Raw genomic sequence first — 25543 nt, forward strand, 5'->3', positions numbered from 1 at the left:
TTATTATGTTTTAACAAATGTATACTATTATCCCCGAATGGATGTGATATTATTTTTTATCTTTGTTGTCGGTCTGGCTCAGGTTAAACTCTTTGTGAAACATGAACAAACACAAACAATGAATGCCACAGAACTTTCTTGTATTATCCAGTTTGACAGTCAGTTATAACGGAAAAAGAACATAAATAAACTACATTAATGTAGATTTTCTTTAGGGCTTTATTACGTGGTATCGGATCGGTGCATAAACTCCAGTACTTCCCGATACTGATACCAGCGTTTTAAGCAGTATCTGAGGGATACTGATACTGGTATCGGTATCGGAACATATCTAGTTATAACTGTAGCAATTATAAACAGAACATCATACAAATGTATGTCAGCCTGAAGACCTGGCTTAATTTTGTTTTCATAAGTAAATTTAGATCATGCTCTAAGGTCCTTCTTATAAGGCAATGTATTGCAATTCTCTCATCCTCCACAAGATGTCGCTACATGCATTGATAATGATTTTATTTTGGGCATTATTGCAAGACACTGCTCTGCCACTGTGTGGAGCCTGTGTGTGGATTGACATGTTCATTCTCTGACACTTGGTCAATGAAATAGAAATGTGTGAAGATAAAAGTTTGTAGTTTGGTGTTTTGCAAGGAGAATTGTAACACCGTGTTGTACGAAAACGTTCTCCCTCTCATTAGTGAACCTATCCTAAGAGCAAGGATGCCACCCAAGAAACCAAAAAGTGGAAAAAGCAGTGCAGGCAGTAAGGGGAAAGGTAAATATGAGTGTCTGAATAGTAATATAGTGTTACTGTGTTTAAATGCATGTTTGTCTTAGCAAGATCAAATGGAGAGACAGTAAATGAAATGGTAAACTGACTTTTACTCCCCATTTAGGCAAAAAGATTCAGTCACCAGCTGCGCGGGGTAAGAGAAAATTATTCACTTTTTCACCTATCCTGAACTGTTAAGTAGATTAGACAATTAAAAGTTACCTTTGTTTTTACTTAAAACTTGATGCACATTCACAACAATTTCCTCAAAACTACCCAGAAAACAAATTCAACCAAAAAAACTTCCAGATTACACAACGGAAGTTCTCCAGACCTCTAGAGGGAGCAGCTAGTGGAACAGCTTGATTTTCGACCCCACGGGGAGAGAGACTTTTTATTAGAGTCAGATATGGCTGCAGCCTGGAGAACTCCATAGACTGTATATTAAATTCATATTATTATTAATAACATAATATATTAATAATATAAAGTCTATGCTCCCGTCTCATGCTCTCCCGGCTGGTTCCGTCCCCGAGCTTCGGCTTTTTAAAATAAAAGCTCGCGTCTGGTCCGCTATGTGTTTGTACTTTGGTGTGTTGGATGTTTGTGAACTAAACAGTACGGCAATCATGCTAATGAATACAATAACTTTTTCAGCAAATGTCTTACTTACAACACGTTGGAGTTAGCAAAGCAGTTTGTGTTTATATAGTGCGGACGGGGATTTATTCAGTTTGATAAATCCCACGGTAAATTGGCTGGTTTACTAAACAGGGAGGGACTAGAAATCCTGTCTGTTTTTTGTATTTCAAGAGCGAATTGCTCCACAATATGAATACAGATTGATCACTTATTTTGTTGGTAACCGTTGTTGTATAATCACAATATTACACTTGAGGAGGCCTATACTTCAGTGGTGCGCCTTTTGGACCTCCAAATTAAACCCTCTCATGTAATATGGCTTAAACAAACGTCAACGTTAAACGCTGATGCAGTTTTAAATGTTTTATTACCACGAGTTTACAGACGTCTCTGCTGACTGAGTATCACCTGTGACCTGAGCCGAGACACACCCACCAAACGAGAGAAAACATATCTCAAACATAGACTTAATATTTACAGTCTATGCAGTTGCGCTCTCCCTCTCTCTCCCTCTCTCGCCCTCTCTCTCTCTCTCTCTCTCTCTCTCTCTCTCTCTCTCTCTCTCTCTCTCTCTCTCTCTCTCTCTCTCTCTCTCTCTCTCTCTCTCCCCGTGGGGTCGAAAATCAAGCTGTTCCACTAGCTGCTCCCTCTAGAGGTCTGGAGAACTTCCGTTGTGTAATCTGGAAGTTTTTTTGTTGCATTTGTTTTCTGGGTTTGTGTGCTTTTCTTTTTGCATCGTTTCATATTTGCAGTGCGTTTGCTGAATGCTGTGCATGTGTTGTCAAATTTTCTTAATTTGCTTGTGTTTTGTCTATTTGTGTGTGTTTTCTTAAGTTGCAGGGCGTTGGCCCCTGTCGGCCACCGTACTCCTGGTTTGTAATAGGTAGTGTGCAGATCCTAAAGTGAATTTTATTCATCTTAAATTATATTAACTAGAGAGCTAGTACATCTTACATGGTCTTTGAATAGAGTTAAATAAAGCACTTTAAGCCTTCCATTTAGTTTTACAAATTTAAAATGTTTGATGATAGAATGAATTTGTATTTGATTACTACATTCATTTGATAGAGCAGGGTCCTTTTAATCAACGCTATACGCAATTTATACTGTAGGAGAGTGAGTGTACTGTTGCATAGCCTTTGGATGTGCTCTCTACTCAGCTGTGGGTCCCCATTGTCATTGTCGTGTCTAGTTTACCGTCAACATACCAGCCCTGAAGACATGCTTTTGGTCTAATGCAGGTCACCAAATGTATCTTTGTACTATAGATTACATCATTGGCTCATATGGGAGTTAAAGGTAATGGTGTTAAGAGTCTGCAGATTCACACTGGCTCTGTTTTGTACATTTATTTATTCATTTCAACCATTTCCAGCTTAAATACACCAGCAGGATAAATGCAAGTCTGTTAGCGCTCCTGATTGATGTCTAAATAGTCTTACTCTTAACATCAACCCAACCCTGACCCTGAACTTGACATAAAACCAACCCTAACATGTATTAGATAACCTTGTGGGGACTAGCTTTATCTTGCCCACTGACACAAATATAATATATATATATATATATATATATATATATATATATATATATATATATATATATATATATATGTATATATATATATATATATATATATATGTATATATATATACAGGTTTTCTTTTAACCCCTGTAAATGTTGCTAAAGGACATTGATGATAGGTAATCTTATTAGCTGATAAACAGCTATTGTCCAGGCTGAAATTCTTAAGTCGTATCAACAGAGATGAAAACAAGCTGCCATAATTACAATGTACTGTGGTACTGTATAAATATCTTACAGTATGCAGTCGAAGAAATGCAAGCCATGAGTGGATTATGCAAGAGGAAAAAGACAAATTTACAATATCTCCTCAGCGCAGTCTATAAACGCAGTTTAATTACATTCTTCAGGGTTACGGAACATTGCACATCACACTCTCTTCGTCTCTCAAGCAAATATCTCTCATGAATGCAAATGCCATAGTTGACACATACCTGTGTGAAATGAGGGGTGTGTGTTTCCACTACAATGATTTGGCATGAAGCCTAACTGGTGTGAGTTGAAAAGGTTGACACACCCAGCTGGGAAGTGGTTACTTAAGCTGTACTTTAGCATTCCCAGCGTCCCCTCAGCAACCTTGTGGCAAGACTTTGAAGAGAGAGACCGCAAGAAGGATGAAAACTATCATTATGCAAAGCCCTGTTTGCTATAGTGTGCCCTGGACTGAGCCTGGCCTTACTGTAGATATGGAAGAGTCTTTGTTGTGGTGCTGGTGCACTACTGCGGTTTTATATAGTAACAATCCTGGTTAGGTATATGTGACTGAGCGGTTTATGTCTTGAATTCATGCATACCTGATCTGCCTTTCACATACCAGTATAGTAATATAAAATACAGCAACATTCCTTCTATAAGTGTTTGGACATTGTGTGTAGGCTATTCACAAGGATTGCATTTCATCCTGTGATATTGTAGGTTGGTCCACCCTGCAGGGTGGGGCAGGTGAAGGATCAGAGGCGTTGTTGTGCGTTTGATCAGAAAATAGGGGGCGAGAGTCTGTCTCACAGTCCGTAAGCAATAGTGACTTTGAAACCTGTCCATTGTGTGAATATCACTTAATAAGTGAGGTTTAGGCTCTTAGTCGTGGCATCTCTGCATTCCTACTCATCATGCTTGTATCTCTGTGTTCAGAGATACAAGTTTTCAGATCTGCTATAAGTATTGTTTGTTTATGTTTTTAAACCTCTTGGTTTTCCACCATTCACATACAACTGTAGAAGATAGGAAAACTGCAGATTTTCTATGCAAGTCATAATCAGTTATAAACCATTTATGTTTTTGTTTTACCTGCTCAATTCTGCCACTATATTTGTACATCCCATTCCAGGAAAATAGTTGCACAGACGATGACAGCAATTTGTTTTGTACATTCTGCGGAATAGACAGAACAGGTAGACATGACAATTAAACACTTAGCTCATTATTATCATTGTCAACACTGTACAGCGTCAAATCTTCTGGCATCTGACAAAGACAGCTCGACTTATGATTTCAGATTGATCATTAAGGTTGACTTATATGATGCTTTATTTTCTATACTGTATATAGTTGGCAGGGGTGGAGGAAGAGTATTTAAATACACACTGTGTGTTTCTGGGTAAATTCACAGAGATTCCTTATACTTGTTTGTTTGTTTACATTATTTTGATATGCGGCTTTTTGTTTTCAGATGATCTGTTACGATCCATATTACATTGACATGTGTAGTTGTTGCAAAGCAAAACATTAGCTCTAGTGATAAAATGGGTTTTAAATGGGAGTACCTTAAACATTTTGAAAAGTGACCCAACTGACAAACAAAATATTCTCTTATTGAGTGGTTTGCCCAAACATTATTACAATCCAGTAAAAGTAGTAATCCACAAAACAGTTTTGTGATTCCGCATAGGATGTTTTTAATGTGTGCTTTTAAAGTATAGCTCATTACAATATATAATTTCCACTGTCTAACATCTCTCTTGTCTTTATAGATTGGGAACTCTCTAACCAAGATCATCCTGAGGATATCTTCCCCATGGTCCTGACATCAGCCACCCAGGAGCTCTTTGACTGCCAAGCTGATGAGGACGTCACAGGGGAGAGCCCTTACAAGCTGCTGGAAAAAGACGACATCATACAGGACATTAAGACAAGAGCTGCAGTGTCTGATTTCAGCCCCGTGAAGCAGATTGTGCTGGTGAGGCTGATCCATTGGCATACAGATCACTCAGACAATACCCCCAAGACACTGTGATGATACACAGACCCCGAGTTAAGGGCTGTGGGATAGGGTAGCGCTGCGCCTAGTTGGGAAGCACAGTTCTCCCCGTAGGCTGGGGGAATGGGGACAATGGAACTGCCAGTACAGAGTGGTTTTACCGCTGATCATGGGTATGCCGATTTAGGCAATGTGTGTGTCTCTCTGTCTTATTCTTTTTAAAGCCCACAACATCAATCTTAAAGTTGGAAATCTACATCTCACTCTGTCATCCACCATCTTGACAAATTACTGCTGTACAGAAATGCCTGAATTAATTCAAATACACTACAGTAATTTTATCTTAAGAAATTAAGAAATGTTGTCATGCAAATAATTGAATGTTGTGAATTCTAAATTCTTTTATCTGACAGGACTACCCAGAGGATGAGCTCTTGCTGGTTTATGACAGGGACTTCACCTATGGCCAGAGTTTCTATCTGGTTCTGACACCAGAAGCTAAGGACAGAATCCTCAATGTAAGCAGATGGTAGTCTGGGTTTTGGTAACAATGTTCTCTTTTTCCTTTTGTTCTCACTAATGCTCTATCCACTACTTGGTGTTTAAAAAGTGGTGCAGGCAGGCCCGTTTTTCTTTGCCAGCTGGCATATTTTCAATGGTCGTTTAAAATAAAAGACTTCCGAAACTACTTCACTTCCTTGCTCTAGCTCAGTCATTTAGTGACAAGTGTGACTGTGTGGGAAGATTTCACGTTTAGCTGTCAAAATAAATCATACTAACTCATCCTACACTTTAGTGTTTCCTGTTCATTGTACTGTGTGCTCTTGTAATTGTCCCTGTGTTCTGCAGCCCCCAAAGCCTGAGACACCAGAAGTGTTTGAGAAAGAAGTCGTTAAAACCCCAGAACCAAAGCCATGGATATCACTTGGCAGTGATAAGGAAATAGATGAAGAAGCTTTCAAAGAGTCCAGAGAAAAGGTACTACAGCATAAAAAAATACATTAAATATGCATATTAAATAAGATTGAATTACCATTCACCCGTGTCCTTTCATTCCATTGCACCTCTGTATTCTGTCTCCTTTTTGTCATCAGCTGTTGTACAAGTTCTCCAGAGTGCGGAGGAAGTTTGGGGTACCAGTCTGTTTTTCTGACCGCAACACTGCAGATGCTAAGGATGACTACCTAGAGTGTGCTTCCTACCAAGACAGCAGATTCAGCATCAAACAGATGCAGAGGGACTGCGGGATCCAGGCTGTTCCCAGACTGCAGAGCAGCAGTGCTCAGACACAGTGGTATGCCAGCAAATCAGTACACATAAAATTGATTTGTTCTACAGGGGGGAAAGCATTTACAGCCAGGTTCTGCCAACACCTCAATGCATGAAGAAAGTAATATTAAATCAATTTGTGAGACTAGTATTTTTCTGCAGTTCATGCCTGTATGCATATACTTTGGTAGTGCATATTATATAGCTGAAGCATTCATGAAATAGCATTCGCCATAGACCATTTTTTCTCTCTTTATTACTTTAATAGTAGTCTCGCATTGCCAGACCTTCCTCCACAGCGCTGTGGAGGAGGGTCTGGCTTGTCCACACAGCATTCTGGGATGGGAGAAAAACGTGCTCTTTGTTGGCATTTTTTAAACCAATCACAGTCGTTGGCGTCTGCGGCGCTAAGCGCTAAAGGGAGCAAAATAGCCTCGGGAAGTAACTTTTTTTTGTGGAACTTGTATGTTCAAAAGTTGTTTGATAGTCAGACAGATAGTCTAGCTAGCTGTCTGGATTTGCCCTGCAGAGATCTGAGGAGCAGTTAACCAAAGTCCTCATAAATCGACCTGGAGTTTAGAATGCCAACACAAAGAGAGCAGAAGGTGACGGGCATCCGGCCAAATTTCCGGCGGCACCTGAAAAACCCGGAAGGGGAACTTCGTCGAAATACAGTAGACTATTTTAATAGTAACTCCACCTCCACAAATGTATTGTATAATTATTTTCTGTCCACTTCACAGGAAGTTTCAGAAGAATATCTTTACCCAATACACGCCAAGAGAGTTAAGTGTTGAAGAAAAAGAGAACATCCTCCAAGAAGAAGAATTGAAGAATTTTTGCAACTCAGTGACCCCCAGGTAAGACGAAATGTTCTAGAAATGAATTGTGTCTTCTGACTGCTTTCTAAGAGAGTTTGCATTGTATAGGAAGAGGTTACTGCATCAGCCTCAGGGTTCTCAAATCCATCCATTGTTACCACTGTAGATCCATTAGAATACACCTTCACCTTCCCAGTGTGCTATATTTTGTGTTGTTATAGTTGCCTTCACAGCCCATACTTTGGGTTTTAAATAAGAGTTTCAATGATGCATTGTAATCTTACACTTCACCCTCAACCCTCCTTTGTGTCCAGGTAAGAGAAAAAAGAACATCTGGACTCTTCGAAAACTTTGTATTGTAGCTATGAAGAGATTAGATGGAGAAAAAAGAAAAGAAAAAAATGCTAAAGTTTTGCCTTTTGAAGTTTTACCTTTTTTGCAGGGTTTTGCAAGCCCTTCAGCAGGAAGGAATCATGAATGTGTTCTTTGATGACTGGAAGGCTCTGGGGACAGCAGCTGAAGACGGTGACTGGGCTGGGAAGGTTTCCGAAGGTTTGATGCTTTATCAGGCCTTCACAGACCAGAAGTACACAAAGGACAAGAAAATCTGCAGCATTAATTGGCACCCTACCATCTACGGTAAAGTGCAACATCTCATTATCAATATATCAATCTCTCTCAAGAGCAATAACTCTCTACTTAAAGGTCATCTTCCACATTCATAATTTTCTCTCAGTTCTTAATGAAAAAAAGGCATTACTTGGATCATATTACTTTAGTTAGTTTATCTTTAACGCATTTTCTGTCAGAGAAAATTAGGTCAATGTTGATGCCTTGAACGTTTAGACGATTATGGTTTTAAATGTCAATAATAGCATTTGGTCAGAAAATGTTGACATGGATAGTGTTAATGGACAATGCCAGCAATAAATTTAACAAAAGTAAATGACAATCATTCTCCCTGTAATCTCACCGTCACTGACAAATATTAAAATGCCAAATCCTCATCCATTGTAAAGAAATTAATGTTCTTCACTACCTCTTTGTAATGTTGCCCAGCTGTCATCACCCATAGAGCAGGCTTCCTACAAGATCCAGAATAATAATATCAGTGCCAAAACATGTGATTAGTACAAAAATATGTTATTCAAAGAAGGGATCAGAGTTGAGCCAGCAATTTTTCAATCAGTACACTTAAAAAGACTAAACATATTTAACGTCTGTTTTCCTGCTGCTGTGTAGTTGATACATTATATGATGTGTTCTTTGATGTGGTAGGTGTGATAGCTGTGGCTTTGACAAAAAAAAAGGAGGCGCAGTTGAGCGAGTCTGTCGTCAGAGCTTCTTTCATTCTCTTCTATACCTTCTCCGACCCCTCTAATCCCCAGGTATGGAAAGTATGTGAGTATATGGGACACTCTGACTCTCTCATTGACAGCTTACAAGCTAATTCTCACCTCATATCTGTTTGAGACACACTTTAATCACAAATGGCTAGAATGATTTGCTTTCTCCTGTAATTCAAGACCGTTATTCGCTTTAGCAACATTTGAGAGGCTTCATTGATTTAACCCAGACACTCAATCAATAAAACTTGAGCTGCTAAATCACTCAAAAGAAATATGAGTTCTGTATGACATACGTCTTCACCATTGTGTGCGTCATGCTTTGGTTTCACTGTCTGCTGAAGCAGTGATCAAAGTAGCAAAGGGTACTGTGTAGGGGAAACCAGAGACAATATATAAGTGAAATAAATATATTTATTTACTGTAGTGTGAAGAGTAAAGTGCTGTAGTTCAGTGCTGCAGCTAATTTTAATCTCTTAAACATGATTCTGAAAAATGACTTCTCTGTAATACAATCCGGCCCCTCCTGGGTCTTTTTCCCCCTTATGCCTCATGAAATGAAATCTACTGTATGCACTCGGTTTTGGGGATTAAAAGCTGAACTTTGTATGGAGAGACTTATATAAATAAATACTTGGGATGGCAAGCATCCAATACATGGACATGTCTACTTTGAAATGTAATGTATCTGCCCTCTGTGTGTGTGTGTGGGTTTTCTGTGTTGTTTGCAGTTGCTACTGGAGTGCCCAGATGACATTTTTGCCTTTGAGTTCTGCCCCTCTGATCCAAATATTATCGTTGGCGGCTGCATAAATGGCCAGGTGCTGACTTTGGCTCTGCTCTGCATCTCTGGTTTTGCTGCATCTGCTGCCTTTTCTGCCTTGTATTAGTTTTTTATAACTTACCACTTTCCCATGCCCCTGTGTTTTTATTATAAGGGAAAATTATAATAAACCTTCAGTCATCTTAATCATATCCTGTACGGTTCCAATGTATTGTTTCTGTTTCCACTCTGTTTTAATCAACACTTTATCATATTTATTTGAATGTTTATTACACACGGAGGATTGACTGATTTTGTGTTGCTGTTGTCTCAGGTCGTGTTGTGGGACATTTCTGCTCACGTCACACGCTTACAGGGAACACAGCCTGGTAAAAAGGTTTCTGTCTACACTGACGCATGCGTAAGTACCCATGTCCTTTCCCTAATGTGCACAATGTTGATACAATAATACATGGTGTTCTGTATCTGTGTTGATGTATTACATGTGTTATCAGTTACCGTAATTCTTTGGCTCCTGATGATGTCAGCTTGGTTCATTCAAGTACGGGTCCTCAGTTTATCAAAGCATGCAGTACATCTGCTGTAAAGACAGGCTTTGCTGTGTGACAGAGTGAGATGATGATACGTTGACTCCTGAGTTCTCCCCTCATCGTCTCTCTTTCATTAGATGGGAATGCAGTGGCCTAATGGTCCTTTGCAAGCCAGCCACAGCTGTCAAAACTAGTTCCACAAACGTACTAATGCCAGAAGTGAATCTCAAAGCGAGTTTATATCATTACATGACCCCACACTGCTAAACGAAAACAGGCCTTATACAAACACTCCAGTCAGACTGAATTGATCTAACTGAATAAACTGAAGTCTTGACTGAAGACTGAAACTACAAATAGGGTTTCTCTTTTGGCTTAACATTATAGTAAACTAATATTTGCATGGCATATAGCTGCCCTATTTATGTGGTATTATGTATAGTAATAAAGAAAAGGTGGGGGAAGAGGGAGGTAATGATACGTGACAAAAAACAGATTTAAGCCCACATCATAGCAAGTACATTAACTCCATCGTAGCCTGTTGAGAAGTCCAGACACCCAAATATTAAAACAATTTTGTCCCTTAAAGCCTGACCTCTACTGACATCTTCCACTGCTGTATTCAAATAGACATATATGCCCCCATCATCCAGCCCCCATTTTCTTTGTGTGTTTTTATTCCCTCTACAGTGGAACAGCTGTTTCCATCCCTGTCCTCACTTCTTCCTTCTCTTTTGTTTTGCCCTCTACCAACCTCCATACCTCCCTCTACTCACTTTGTCCTTGTTTGCTCTTCATTCCCCAAAGTCAACAGCATCAGCTCACATACTCCAGCTGTTACACAAGCCAGCCATCCTCCACCATAGTTTGCTCCCATCGAAGATAACACACAAGCAAATCAGATCCCTGCCCTCCCTTGTGTTTGCAGTGTAAATAATGGCAGTTGTATCTGCTAAAAGGCTTTATTTTGATGAGTTGATTTGAGTGCTGTGAAAGCTGCGCTACATTAGCACCTGTTGCTAGCTGATCATATAAACGAAGAATTAAAATCCTCCTGTATGGATTTCTGTTCTGTTCACACCATTTAAATCCAACTGCTGGCACACTGCTTACTGAAATAAATGATGTGTTACGCATTCTGTTCATGCTTCAGGATTTCCACCAGGACCTCAATGACAACAAAGAGAATAAGACTCCTATCGTGCACTACTGTGCAGTGTCTGCATTAGAGAGCAGCCACAAAGCACCAATTACTGATGTCCAGTGGCTGCCAACAACATTTGAGGTACACAGAGCTTTTAGAAGGGTTTAGAAGGAGTAACAACTGCAAGTATCACAGATCACATAGAGAGTTATTTATGTTTCATACATTTTCCATCAGGAGTGCATTGGGTAGGTGCTGGGACCTTCCACATGGTTAATCACTATTTCTTTTGGCCTATCTTGATTAATACAAGGTGCTTTGTGTGACTACACAGCAACACGTTTGTTAATGTTTTCTTGATCTCAAGCTTCTTTTATCATATCTAAAGTAAACACTGTGGCACCGTTTCCAACATACTGAAGGCAACTAGAGTACATTTGAATCTTTCACACCTGAGTTGCAAATAGATAATAAAACAGTAACCACTTTAAGGGTCAGGTCTCTTATTGCCCTAATGATTTCTTTATCTAGGTTTGGAATATTATCAGAGTGTTTATCTGACTAAGTTTAAAAGCCACTTGAATGTAAACATGTCTAACAGGAGGTAAGGCAATAGTGGGCACAGAAAAGTCTTCAGGGCAGAGAAAATCTATGATTATAATGCGACATATTGAGGATATGATGACAATAATAATAATAAATAATAATACATTTATTTTATATAGCGCTTTAAAGGTACTCAAAGGCACTTCACAAAGTAAAGACAAAGAAAGACAATAACAAGATCAGTACAACAGAGAAATTACAAGGGTCAACAGGAAGGTATGAAAGTATGACACTATTGGACAGAACAAACGTTATTCAACACAGCACAGTACATCTAGAAATGTATTGACCTAATGTGATTTTGGCTGTAGTGTTTGGTCTGTAACCTAGCACAAAGAAGTGTACTGATAATTGTGAAAGATAATGTTATCAGCCAGAAAATATACAGCAACAATAAACTATGGTCACACACAGATTCACTACATTATCAGTCCACAGAACCTAAGCATGTTGTTTAGTGTCTCTAAAATCCTCTTCTTCATGAAACAATGAAAACATTATAATTTTGGTTTCCCATCGGTGCCTATCCCTCGTGTCTTTATAGCCAACTGTAATAAATCATTACACTCACTGGCACTCATCTGGATAAATAAAATAAGGCAATCATCAAAGTGCCCCCAGGGGAGCATTAACTTCCCATATATCATCAAGAACCTTTTTCACTACTATCTGCTCTTTACAATACTAAGCTTGACAGACATTTGTTGATTTTGTGACTCTCTCTCTCTGATTAGGTGACCAGAATGGGCTTACCAGTGGAAAACATGTATAACATTTCTGCTCAAGTTGTCACCTGCTCCCCTGACTGGTAGGTCTTATACAGAATTTTTTTAGATTAAATGTTAAATTGGAGGAGATGTTGCTTTAATTAGACTGGCATGAAGGACAAGACCACAGAGTCTGTATCAGTCAGTAGTCACAGTGTGTGTAAGGATTCAAGTTTTTATTAATTTTCAAGTTGATGTTAGTTTTTCATTTTTCTCCCTCTGAAGCACTATAATGTTCTGGGATGTGCGAGTGTCGAATCTGTTGAGCCACTCAGCATCAGAAAGGGGGCCGATTATGGATCAGAAGACACCCTACAGTGTCCCCGACACCTTCAAACACCTGGACCGGACATGGAAACCTCTCTTCAGGGTACTGCAGGGTTTCCGGGTGCAATATAAAATGAGTACTGAGATGTTTTATCTGCAGTTTCCAAATCTAAAAATAAGTTCCATACACATTGTGATAGTGTACAGCAAACCAAATAGCTGTTGTGTTAAGTAGACAAAAGTTAGGTCCACCAATACTGGAAGAAAACGATTCTACCTGCAAATAGAAAAATTACACTATCTAACAAAATAGATTGATGTAGATATATGAAAACACCTGCATGTAATATAAAAAGTGTAAAATTAAAGCTTTCAAATCCAGTTTTCTGGGTAGAAAAACAATCCAGCATTTGTTGTAGATTAGCTGTTCACTTCCCATCTTGACAATTTTAAGAAAGTCTTCTTTTGATATACCCAATTCAGCAATTAAATTACACTTGGAAAGATTTTGGAGACCAGGTTTTATGAAGGATTTAGGCTTTGTGTTTGGATAATTCCCCACAATGCAAGTAACATTTTAAACTCAAAAGCTCTGTGAATGTGTATGTCTATTTATGTATGCATTTCTTTGCATCCAAGTTGGGTTTATTTAATGGGTTTTAGTGTTCAGTGGCTTCAGTATAGTCCTTGCTTTTGTTTTAAATGTTTCGTCTCTGTCAGTTCTTCGATTGTCAAACATTCTCTTTTTCTCAGGTGTCCCTGCCAAAGATCGATACCAGTGGAGAATACGCTCCTCTGAAGTTCAACCTGGAACACTACACCTGTAATGGTAATACAGAACTTTATTCTTCAGTCTGGTTTGGTTTATTTATTTCTGTCTGTTGTACAGCCTCTCCCTTTTCTTAAAATCAGTCACACAAATAAGCATTACTCAATTACAATATCTTGTACAATAAATACTGTCTGGTGTGGATGCAAAGTACCTCATGAAAGTGGGTTATAGCTCACTCAAACACTCACACAATCACTTTTAGAGAGCCACAGATTGTCAAAAAGAAAAAGACTGCTTGGTCATTGTCACAGTTTGAGACGTATCAACTTGGATAAGGAATGTGATAAATCAGTATGCAAGTTCAAAATGTAACAACACACAAATACACGTATAGCAGGGATAAATATATAAAACGTTGCAAGTGTAACACTCTGCTTGCAGTGTCAAAATTGCAGAAGCTATATCACACTGCTACTGCTTTGCATGAACAGTGCTATTGTGTTTTAGTCTTCGAAACATCACAAATGAGAGGAAAGCTCATTTTAATTATATCATAAAATTACTGGATTCTGAATTTTTGTGCATTTAAACTAAGTGAGTAGACAAAACAATGAACATTACAAACTTAACTATCCTATGTCTGATAGTTCTGAAAAGTGTGTGCATGGCTGCGGGTCTATTTTTGGGGGAGATTTCGTATTCTTTAATTCTGCTTTGGATGGTTGGGCACAGTGATCAGTGGGGCAGGGTTACACAGTCTGTCTCCCTCTTCTCTCCTCCGGTTTCATAGCACTTTATTAAGTGATACTTCCAAAACAAGGCCCTCATAGTTGCAGAGCAATAGCCTCGCCGACTGTCAGCTCTTTGCAATATGCTGCTCAGGCTCTTTAGAGCTAGGAGATGATCGTGTGTGTTCTGGCTGGTCAAGAAGAGACCTGTCTTTGTCTGGCTGAAGGTCTGCTTCCATAAACACAGCTTTGGTAGCTGGCGGTCATATAATTAATATGTTCACTAACTGAGGCAATAAATCTGCTGTAGCCCTTAGATAGTCTGTTATTACATTTTTAATTAATCCCTGTGTGATTAATACCTTGATGATTCTAGATGTTTTGAGTCATATTGACTACACTGTCTGCTTCTGAGCTATATATTCATCAAGCTACGCTCTTTGCATTTTGCCATCTTTGATGCTGGAGTCACTTGCACTTACAGTAGTAGCCACTGTAGAAAAGCTCCACTCTGCCCTGCAACAACACCACAAGAGTTTCCACACTTTTTGCTAGCAACCCCTCGTCGGGATTAAGCAACAAGTTATGCAGCAGTGCAGTGTGGTAAAAGTGAAACAATGTCTACATCTGTTGCTGTGCCATATCGTCTGTCTCATATCTTTACACACATCTTAACTGGAGGAAAGTGGATTTAGAAGATGTGTGATTGGGCAATCTGATTTAACAGAGTGAGGCTGAGATTTGATTGGGAGCGGTCCACTGATAAGGGGGTGTGAACGGATGGTCCTGTACTGTCCCTGACAGACAGTTGGGCTTTTGTGATGGAAAAGGCTTCTTCCATCACTACCAGCCCTGCCTATCTCAACCCTCCCACCCTTCTCCCTTACTTTCCTCCATCTCGCCACAATTCTCCCTCCCAACTCCTGTACCCCTCCCTATCTCCCCACATCCCTCTCTTTTGTCCTTCTCTTGTCTTGTTCATGGTCAGATTACAGAGCAGGCTGCACCAATGCCACTGTTCAGTCCCTCTCATGTTTCCCATTTTTGTTTTCTGATTAAGTATGTTTTATTACTCCTGTAGATAATTGTTTCATGAAGAGTTTTCTACAGTGTATTGTCAACATATTTTGTTCCTACTGAGGACCATGCTCTTGACATGAATGTTTAAAAAGAAAAGTACGAGTTGAGCTTTTAACCTTACTTTCCACACTCTCCCTTTCTGTTTCCCCCAACAGAAGCTAATGAAAATGGTGATAGCTCAAAGGTCATCCCAGACTACAGCCAACTCAGACTGCCTTCGGCTAAAACACTCAAAGCTCTGGAAGATGTCAATACTAAACTCTATATTGGAACAGAGGTAAACATTCCTACCAATAAAATCAGCAACATCGAGCAGTATTTTTCAGTACAACACTGAACTGCTGAATGAGCTTTATAACAAAACTATGAAATACATATAAAAAGGTGTGCATGTTTATACCATGTTCCCTTCTAACATGTTTCATAATGTGTGTGTTTTTACTGCCAGGATGGGGAGATTATTTACACTGACTGGAAACTGGGGAAGGATGACTCTGGACGGCTGCAAAGTGAGTATTCTGGTTTATTATCATTAAAGTCAGTTTAAAGAAACATGAGCTCATTAACTACAAATCATGTATTCTTGACTGCTGACCATTCTTCAAAGCAGACCAAAGTGCGGTTTCTTTTAGTAGTTTGATGTTATACACACGAGCAATAGTATCCTCAAAGTCTTGAGACAAAAGAAGCCAGCAATGGATTTAATCATAAATACAAATTATTAAAATTACTTTAATAGCCCCTATCACTTTAAGTCAACTCTTTGGTTTGGCAGCAACGCTGAATGTAATCCCTATTTACATAGGACACAGAGGGTTAATAGTTCCTTGAACTGCATTGCCCTATTGCTTCTGTGGAAGCAAAGTACTGTCAGATAAAAGAGTGCACCTGATCTTTCTTTCTGTCCTCTCTCTCAGGTGCCAAGCCCCTCCACTGTTTTAGCATCCATCACTGGCTGGTGAATACGGTGCAACGGTCGCCCTTCTTCAAAGACATTATTTTGACGGTGGGGAGCTGGAACTTTGCCATCTGGAAAGAGGGAGTCATGGTAACAACACCTGTCGCTTGAACTACAGGAGCCGAAAACATTGCCAACAGTTAAAATCATACCCACGTACTCCATAGGATTAGAATAAAAATGACTTAATATCAGCTATATCAGTTATTGTGGACTTTTAACATAATCAATACTTCGATCCATCATGACGTACACAACAAGAGAAAATACATAATATTTAATTGATAACGAGTCATTGCCTTTTAAATACTTTGACTCTACAGTATTTTACTTTTTGTACATTCAGGATGGCCCCATCATCCTGTCTGCAATCTCTGAGCAGGTGTGCACTGTGGGATGCTGGTCCCTGTCCCGACCAGCTGTTTTCTTCATTGGGAAAGAGGATGGCAGCATTGAGGTGTGGAACCTGCTGGAAAAGACCAATGAACCTGTGCAGGTCCACTCACACGTTACCAATGCCAAGATTACCTGCATCAAACCCTGGGCCGCCTCCTGTAAGTTCTTGGCCTCTTTGGTGCAAAACACAGCAGTTAGCATATGTGTGGTTTCATTAGGAAGGCATTACTTCTTCCACTAGGATTTGTGTCTAACGTTTTGGTTTTACACCCATATCACATTCTAATAATACGTTTCCCTGAGTGACACTAAATGAAGGTAAGCCTAAGATGTAGTTTAGGCAGGTTGCTTCTACCAACGGCAAACACACAAGCTATATCAATGACACTTAATTTGTATGGCCCCTTTTTTGCAGGTTAATATAAGACTAATCAGAATACTTTATTGATCCCCTCAGATACATTTTTAAGTTGCAGTTGTTCACAGTCAGATTTAAGGAAAAAGTAAGATTAAGACAAAAAAAATACACAAGGCACACGTGGAACAGACGCACTGCACAACGCACAGAAAGCACACAACGCACACGTACACAATGCACACCAGAAATAAATATTATGAAAATGTAATAATAAAACTAAAGCATTAAAGACAATAACATAAAATAGGGAGTCAGGAGGGGTAAAACATTTTAAAACACAATTACAATAAAATAAATGATTAAATAAAATAAACAAGGGCCAAAAACATTGTGATATTCTCTCTGCTGCTCAGCTGAAAACTGCTGTAATCTTTTGCCGCTGCGTCTGTTTTATTTATATTTTCACAGCCTTGGTGATAAGTTCCTTGTTGTAAGATTGTTATTTACTGGATTTGTTTTGTACGTACAGCCAAGCAGCACTTCCTGGCTGTGACTGATGACATTGGAATGGTCCGTGTTTTTGAAATCCCGAAGACACTCTACGTTCCCTCCAGGAGCGAGGTAAGACAGGGTCCTTCTCACTTCCCTTATTTGATAGCTCCTCTGTCCATCGGCTGAACCGGAAGTTGTTCTGGCCCCCCTTCGTGAAGGCCGTCTCAAAGCTCTTATTCCTGCCCCGAGGAGCGAGCATCGAGGACGGATCTCCGAGGAGCCATGAGCAAGAATACACGAGCAGCAAAGCCGTTGCTAACTCTGCCCATACAGCTGACGCATTCACGCGACGCTTCAGAGGAAAGGGACGTCTCATCCCTCTAAAACACATTTCCTCGTTTCCTCTCTCCTCCCATGATTTCCTCCGTCTCTCCCGCGCTTCTTCGGTGAGACGGACTAAGACGCGAGGAAGCGAGGCAAATGGAGGAGCTGGGGATGCAATTTAAAGGAGCTCTAAGCGATGTCACGTGTTTTTTAGGCTACAACATTTTTTTGTCACATACAGCAAACATCTCCTCACTATCCGCGAGCTGCCTGTCCCCTGAACACACAAAAAAACCGCGGTCTCTGTAGACAGCCCAGGCTCCACAAACGCCAACAAAAAATAAACTGTGCCAACCTGCACCACACAACATAACAAATAGTCTTCCAGTGTTCCAGCCAATAACCGACAAGAAGGATTTGGGGGGTGGGGGTTGGGGGGGATGGGGGGTTTAGTGCGCGGAAGCATGGAAGGGAGGGAGAGGGGACAGGATGAAGAGGAGGGAGGGGCGAGCTAGCCTTGTTTTGTTTGAAAATACTTCGAACGTCAACCAGAATTGCCGTCACCCAACATTGCTTAGAGCACCTTTAAGTGAAGTGAGAAGAACCCACAGTCCAACCACCTCCTTATACTCACTTTAAAGAAGGCTATGAGTTGTCTGTTTAATTATTATTTTGCAAGAAGGAATAATAATTCACTCTTGTTCAAGGTTGAAAAACAGAGGTGACAAACCCAGGTGTGCAACATGCTAACCCTAGGTTAATTTGTAATATACAAATATATTATTAAATATTTGAATAATGAATTCTAATACATAGATATGCTGGTCCTCCGGTGTTGTCAGATACATTTCTCTTCTGTCTGTATGCAGAGTTTAAATGTGAAGAAATACTTTGAGCTGGAGGAGGACAGGTTGAAGGATTTGTTGAGAAGAGAGGAACTCTGGGAAAAAGAGAAGGAAGCTGAAGAACTCAAGAAGAGAAGAACGGTGAGCTGTGGCACCTGTCTGTAGAAAGAATGAACAGGCTTTGTGCTCTCCCAACCATCAATATTTGCTGTTAATGTGGCCTCGAATGAGACCTTGTGTCCTCCGCTACACTCTAACCTCACAGACAGCCACGGGTATTAGCGAGATTAACAAATTATTTTTACCGGCCCAGTTAAACGTGTGCACACCATTTCAAAGTTGACCCTGGAATAGCTGGAGTTGGCCATTCCTCTCTCTCTCTCTCTCTCTGTCTGTCTCTTCTGCTTTAGTCTCTCTTATTCTCTTCCCCCCCCTCATGTTTAATTCAGTCGGATTGTTACTTGATCCTTGGCACTGGGGAGAGTGTATTATTGACAGCCAGTGGCTGGCTGTCTGTCCGCTATAGAAGTTACATATTTTAGCGGCTAAACGTTCTAATCTTAGACTTAGTGCAGATTAAGTTTTGTTTTGTTGCAGTAATTTCACTTTGTTTTTGTGTTTGTGGATACTCTATTCTTCTATTCTACATATGCTGTTATGTTCACTTCCTGCCTTTGTCATCACATGACAAGGACAAGAGACCTCAGGAAATGAATACAAATAAAACTGTATGATTGCTGTTTTTTACACTTTCAGTGTGAATGTGTGCGTAGGCTTGTGATTGTGCATTTCTCTCAGCAATTAAATAAAAAGTGATTACAGAAAATTGTCATTTAGCAAACCTTCCTTTGAAGGAATACTTTACCCTCAAAAAGATGACGTGTACTGTATATCAATTGCTCAATGAGTGTTGCCTTAAATTCATGAGGAAAACGCTGATATTGTCGCATACCTCCGCGGTGAACAAAGAATCAAAAACGGAGAAAAGTTTTGATGCATGAAAGTGTTGTAACCAGTAATGTTTTAGCGACAACGCATGTGTTAGTAGTACTGTGTGTGTGGTAGTACTGTGTCGTACTACTGTGGTAGTACTGAACATATGACTGGATAAACAAGACTGGAAAACACTGTACGAGTTGTGTGAGAGTTTATAAATGGATGTTTTGATATAGTATTGTTTTGACCCATATTACTTCAATGTTTCAAGACTTGTCTCTGGTTTTGATTCCCCGTTTACGATTTCTTAATGAATTATTATATGTATCATTTGCAACATATTGTTCATGACTTTCATTCTTCTCTGATGTTTGTCTCCAGGAACCTGATAAGCCAGTCATTTCCCTGGTGGAGAATGAAGAGGTGAACGTGAAGGAGTACAATGATTACCTGATGCTGGAGGAAAGCGTCCTGAAGGGCATGGGCCTGTTGCAAGCTCCCGCCGACACACAAGACAACTGATATCACACACATTAACACATACACATCTGCACAAATTGCATTTCATATAAAACAGGTTTTATTATTTTTTATTATTTATAAATCTTTCAACATCTTTGTTGCTCTTTTCACAATTTTGTATCATAACTACTAATGTATGTATGTATGTATGAATGTATTTTCTTTTATTGAAATATAATCTACATGTAAAATCTGAGAACAGTGAACATTTTTGTATATTGATTCTGCCATCGACATTTAGGCCATGTTCGGGTTGGTGCTTCAGGGTCAAACGTGGATTTATTTTCATCCACCCATCTGAGATCTAGTTACTGGGTAATGCCATCCATTTGCCCCCTTCTTCACCACCGCTCCCTGAGGATGCAGTCTGGAATACCTCAAGGATCTGACCTTTGCAGGAAGTAATTTCATGGCTCTTTAATTTCATGATACTTATGTTGTTGTTGAAAGCTCCTCTAGTATTAAAATGTATTTTGCATGGCTCATCTTGCATGCTGTTGATAAAGAAATGTTTGATTAAGAAGGAATGTAAAAGGCACAGGCCCATAATGCATAAGCTGTTAGTCTCCAATCATCAATCAGTTGGAGTGGGCGAGAAAAATAATAGTATGTACAACTTTCTGTAAATCATTCAGATGATTTTCAGAATTTTTTATTTGGGGAAAAACATGACTGGACCACATTCGTAAAGCTGCACTAATCAATATTCTTATATAAACAATGGGTGCAATGACTGCGTAATGTGAAAGGACTCATTTGTAGTAACGGAGGAAGTCTTTCAGCTCTTTTATGGCCCATAACCCTTTACTGTTTTGGTTCAGTCTCACCACTCTCATCTACCGTGCTTTCATCTACAGCAGGTTTTCAACAAAAAAGCTCTAAAAACCCTCTGTAAACAACATCCTTAGCAGCAAACAGCTAATAGAAAAAAAAGTTTGCAACTAGCTGGTGCTAGCAATGTGGAGCAGCTAAGGAGACAGATATTTCCTTTAGAAGACCAAAACAGAGTTCAAAGATGAGTGAATATTGGCAAGGTGGCCTAGCCTCGTGAGACTGTCCTGATCTCGCGAGCTCCAGTTTTCCACTCAGTCTGGCTAGCCTGGTCCTACCAGACTCTCGTACATTTCATTTGTACAGAGAGTCATACGTGACGTATGTCATGCACATATGCAACGAGGGGTGACCGACAACAACTATCGGCTTATATTTAGCATTAGCATCACTAGCATTAGCCTTAGTCTACTCCTTCACCACTAACGGAGCGAGCTGGAAAATCTAACTTCTCCCAAACCCCGTGGGGAGGAGGGCCACAACATCATGGCCACCAACACAGCTCAGCAAAGATTGTTCTTGCTCGGGCTTTAACTTCTGGATACTCGGCAGCGTTGCTGCCACAACGGACCGAATGGCTTAGCTCGCATCTTTCTAGTGCACGTCCTCAACGTCATCATTCTCAGCCACTCCCTCTGTTCGCTGATTGGACCTACAAATATTTGACCGGAAAAAACCCAAGAATATACCGCAAACCCAGACGGAGTACTGAAGGGAAATGAAAATTGAGCGGAAGTAAGTAGGAGGGCGGAGCCAGGCTACAGTCTGGCATCTTGAGATAGAGAAAATTTGCCTCGGGAAGAAACTTGTTTTGGTGGAACGTGGACATTCAAAGGTTGTTTTAGTCGTGCAACAGAAAACGCAGATTGGACAGATAGTCTAGCTAGCTGTCTGGATTTACCCTGCAGAGATCTGAGGAGCAGTTAACCATAGTCCTCGTAAATCCACCGGAGTTTAGAATGCCAACACAAAGAGAGCTGAAGGTGACGGGCATCCGGCCGAAAAGAAGGACATACGGCCGAATGTCCGGCAGTAACGGAGCAATCCCGGAAGTGGAAGGTTGTGGATGTAGACTACTGTTGGGTGAACAGCTTGTTTTGCTGCTCTCACATGCTGCTGTGACTTCATAATCTTAGCAGTGGTCACGTCACCTGTAGATTTGAAGCAGCCTGCTACATTGACCATTTTATTAATGTGACTCCAGTCATTCTAATGAGAGAATTCCTATGTTATTATTTTTCAATTTGTTTTTGCCTGTATATAGTGCTGACTAGCTGCTGTCCAATCACTTGTGAGACTTGACTGTTTTGACATTGCAGTGGCACTGCACCTGAATGAGTGGCCTTGAAACTCAGGAGGAGGGAGCAGTGGAGTACTGTTCACAGCGACAAGTAGCTCTGCAGCTAAAAAAAAAGTGTGGTGTCATTAATTTCAGTTAGACGCTTTCAACACTGGAAATGTTTTCCTAAGTGAAACGTTTACTTCTGTCACATTGTTCACAACATTTCTGAGAATTCTGCTTGCCTTTGCAATATGTTGCAACGAGTACCTCTCCAGCTCTCTGGACTCCATTAGTTTCGCTCCTTCATGGGGATAAAATAAGGACGCCAGGGTCCACCTCAGGTCAAGAGCAGCACAGCAAACCTATAGTCACAACTGACAGCCGGTATCCTGCCAGAAAAGAGGCTGGGGGGACGGGGGGACGGGGGTCGCTGCATAATATAGGGCAGCTATTGCCAGGTTTTCACTCTGTGTCTGAGATGCCTCAAAAGGAAAGAGAGCTAAGAGAGAGGACTGCGAGAACAGATGAACAACAGCAATACAAATGGTTGAATGTTGGGTGAGAGGGGGAAGGAGAGAGTGAGAGAGAAGAAAAAGAAGATGGCAAGAGATGGAAAACAGAGTGGGTTCCCCTCTAGAGAAGTGAGCTGTGGACGACTTCACTCTGGCCATGACTCATTCACGTGGACGGTGGGTGGGGGGGGGGGGGGGTGTCAAGAATGGGCTGATGTGAGGGTGCACAGAGGCAGGCGTCCATATGGCCCCTGAGGCACCAACAAGGCCGCGGTGACAAAGGGGGCTTCTGCTCTCCAGTCTCAAACCTCTCTGGGAATTCTGTTTTGCAGTCCCTCTCTCGTCTGTGGAGCCTCTCACTTTCTCCCAGGCCAGCTCAGGAATGTGCCTTCTACAAACCAAAACACACACACACACACACACACACACACGGCTGCTGGTTATTGTTTTCTGATGCAAAGAATGTTGTGCAATTGAGTAAGCTCGCATGCAACGTAAACACCCGTGGCATTTTAAGTTCCACAGACATGCAGAGATGTTTGCAGGTTATAATCTCTGCTGCTTAGCACTCACACTTCTTTAATGTTTTTGGACAATGAGCAACAGCACAGCCCCCCCAGCATGAAGGGTATTGCCTGCCGTCCAATTTTTATCACCAATTCTTCAAAGTTTTCAAGCCAAATCCTGGGAAACAATGTGAGCAGGTGCTGGGCAGGAGGGACTGTACATCTGGCCTGGCGAATTAAGCCATTGCCTTGGCATTGTTCTGGCTGGCCTCTTAGCTGCTCCTGCTGGGGAGGGTGTTAGGTGTGGTGGGGTGGAGTGAGGGTCTGCTGCCTAAATCTCCCAACATGGGGCACTCTGCACATTTCACACATAGCCATCTAAGTTAAACCCCAGCTGCAGAGGGCGAGATACACAAACACACAACGTCACAGGTCCTGCAGGAGAAGGAATAAGTGGTTGCCTCTGAGGAAATGATTGTTCAGACATGTTTCTAATTCTTTTCTTGTCCATCAGAACAGCACATTTGCATCCAGTTAAAAAACAAACAAACAGTTTCCTCAGCACCTTCCTTTGACATCAAAGCAGCCGGTTGCTAAAATGATCCCCGGTTTAATCGTCAGGCTATGTATGTTTGCTGTAAAGTGTAAAAGACGTTTTTCTTTAAACCCTCTAAGAGGCTGTCGGTAGGTTTCATTAGTTGATCCTTGACCTCATAAGAGATCAGGTGACCAGGGCACTGCTGTGGAATGTTCCCTCTTGACTCCTTTTCTAATTTGAAAGCTCTCAACAGTTTGAATTCTTGTCATTTTTACCAGCTCCAACTCAATGTACCAATCATGTGTGTGAGTGTGTGTGTGTGTGTGTGTGTGTGTGTGTGTGTGTGTGTGTGTGTGTGTGTGTGTGTTTGTGTTTGTGTTTGTCCTGTGATTAGTCAAGAGTAGAAAATGTAAAAGTACAGTACAGTTTGACAAAACTAGACAGTATCTTACAGTATTCATCAGCAGAGTAAGTCGGCTTTCTGAGCAATTCTATCTACTGATAGAAAATCTACTGTTGAAAAACAATTCATCTTTGAGACATTATTTAAGGATAATAATAAGACGAAGCAATTCAATAACGTATGGAAGTACATTTAGGCCCTTAAAATATGCATGTACTACTTATGACTCATGACTTTTTGACTGATCACTTTTTTCTATATACTATACTATCACTTTTTGCGACATTATTCCGATTTTTTATATCAAAAATAGAGCCCAGAGTGCATTACAACATTTTACTGCATATAGTAGTGTAGACAAATACTGCAATTTCTTCCAAACTAAATCTTTGATGTTTATGGAAAGAAATCACAACATTTAGAGGTCACTGATTTAGATTTAGTGTGCAAAAATGTTTGAATTGTGTCCTCATCAACGCCATTGCAGTCAATGCAATTTCTTTTAACATCAGTTTGTAATTTATTGATATTTGTGAAAATACGTTACAGGCATCTCTATTTTGTCTTAACCAAGTACACAAATTCTCAGAATTTCCTAGTGATTCATTCATTTTTCACAGTATTTTAACATCCTGCATTGTTATGCAGTCCTGCATATTGTCTATTGATGTTGTAACGCTAGATATGCTATAACATGCTATATTATGACTTGTATTATGACTTTTTTTTAGATATACTATACTTTGACTTTTTTACCATTTTTTTGAAATACTATACTATGACCTTTTTCGATATACTATACAATACTTTTTCATTACTTTTTTTGACATACTATACTATGACTTTTTTTTATAATTTTTTTCAACATACTATACTATGACTTTTTTCTTTTATTTTATTTTTGGGCATTTTAGGCCTTTATTTGAACAGTTATTAGATATGAAAGGGGAGAGAGAGGCGGAGTGACATACTGCAAAGGCTACAGGTCGGAGTTGAACCCGCGGCCGCTGCGTCAAGGAGTAAACCTCTATTTATGGGAGCCCGCTCTAGCAGGTGAGCTATCCAGGCCCCCTACTATGACTTTTTTTGTCACTTTTTCCGACATACTATATGATGATTTTTTTTTATCATTCAACTAACTTTTTTCCAAAATGCTATATTATGACTTTTTATGACTTTTTTTTAAGACATACTATACTTTGACTTTTTTACCATTTTTTTGATATACTGTACTATGACCTTTTTCATCATACTATACTAGGACTTTTTTATCACTTTTTTGGACATAATAAGTCATATAATGACTAATGACTTTTTTTTAACACTTTCA

At 40.1% G+C, this 25543-nt stretch overlaps 1 protein-coding gene across 1 annotated transcript; it reads left to right on the forward strand.

Annotated features, from left to right (window-relative positions):
- Nucleotides 1–628: 628 nt before the first annotated feature.
- On the forward strand, nucleotides 629–20653 carry dnai3 (dynein axonemal intermediate chain 3). Its single transcript, XM_078258121.1, has 22 exons — nucleotides 629–775; nucleotides 897–926; nucleotides 4970–5175; nucleotides 5610–5714; nucleotides 6046–6174; nucleotides 6291–6490; nucleotides 7209–7325; nucleotides 7729–7925; nucleotides 8565–8674; nucleotides 9364–9453; nucleotides 9730–9816; nucleotides 11100–11231; nucleotides 12431–12504; nucleotides 12689–12833; nucleotides 13484–13559; nucleotides 15466–15587; nucleotides 15759–15819; nucleotides 16228–16358; nucleotides 16615–16822; nucleotides 17552–17643; nucleotides 18708–18824; nucleotides 20001–20653. Exons 1-22 carry the CDS (start codon nucleotides 721–723, stop codon nucleotides 20139–20141), a joined length of 2625 nt encoding a protein of 874 aa, XP_078114247.1. The 5' UTR covers nucleotides 629–720; the 3' UTR covers nucleotides 20142–20653.
- Nucleotides 20654–25543: the final 4890 nt, after the last annotated feature.

The sequence above is a fragment of the Sander vitreus genome, chromosome 9 (genome assembly GCF_031162955.1).
Source record: "Sander vitreus isolate 19-12246 chromosome 9, sanVit1, whole genome shotgun sequence".
NCBI classification, from domain to species: domain Eukaryota; kingdom Metazoa; phylum Chordata; class Actinopteri; order Perciformes; family Percidae; genus Sander; species Sander vitreus.

Excerpts from the sequence above, each read along its gene's own strand:
- dnai3 (XM_078258121.1), top strand. The coding sequence starts at position 721 with ATGCCACCCAAGAAACCAAAAAGTGGAAAAAGCAGTGCAGGCAGTAAG. Across the intron at positions 776-896 it reads TGCAGGCAGTAAGGGGAAAG|GCAAAAAGATTCAGTCACCA; the intron begins GTAAATATGAGT and ends CTCCCCATTTAG. Across the intron at positions 18,825-20,000 it reads AACTCAAGAAGAGAAGAACG|GAACCTGATAAGCCAGTCAT; the intron begins GTGAGCTGTGGC and ends GTTTGTCTCCAG.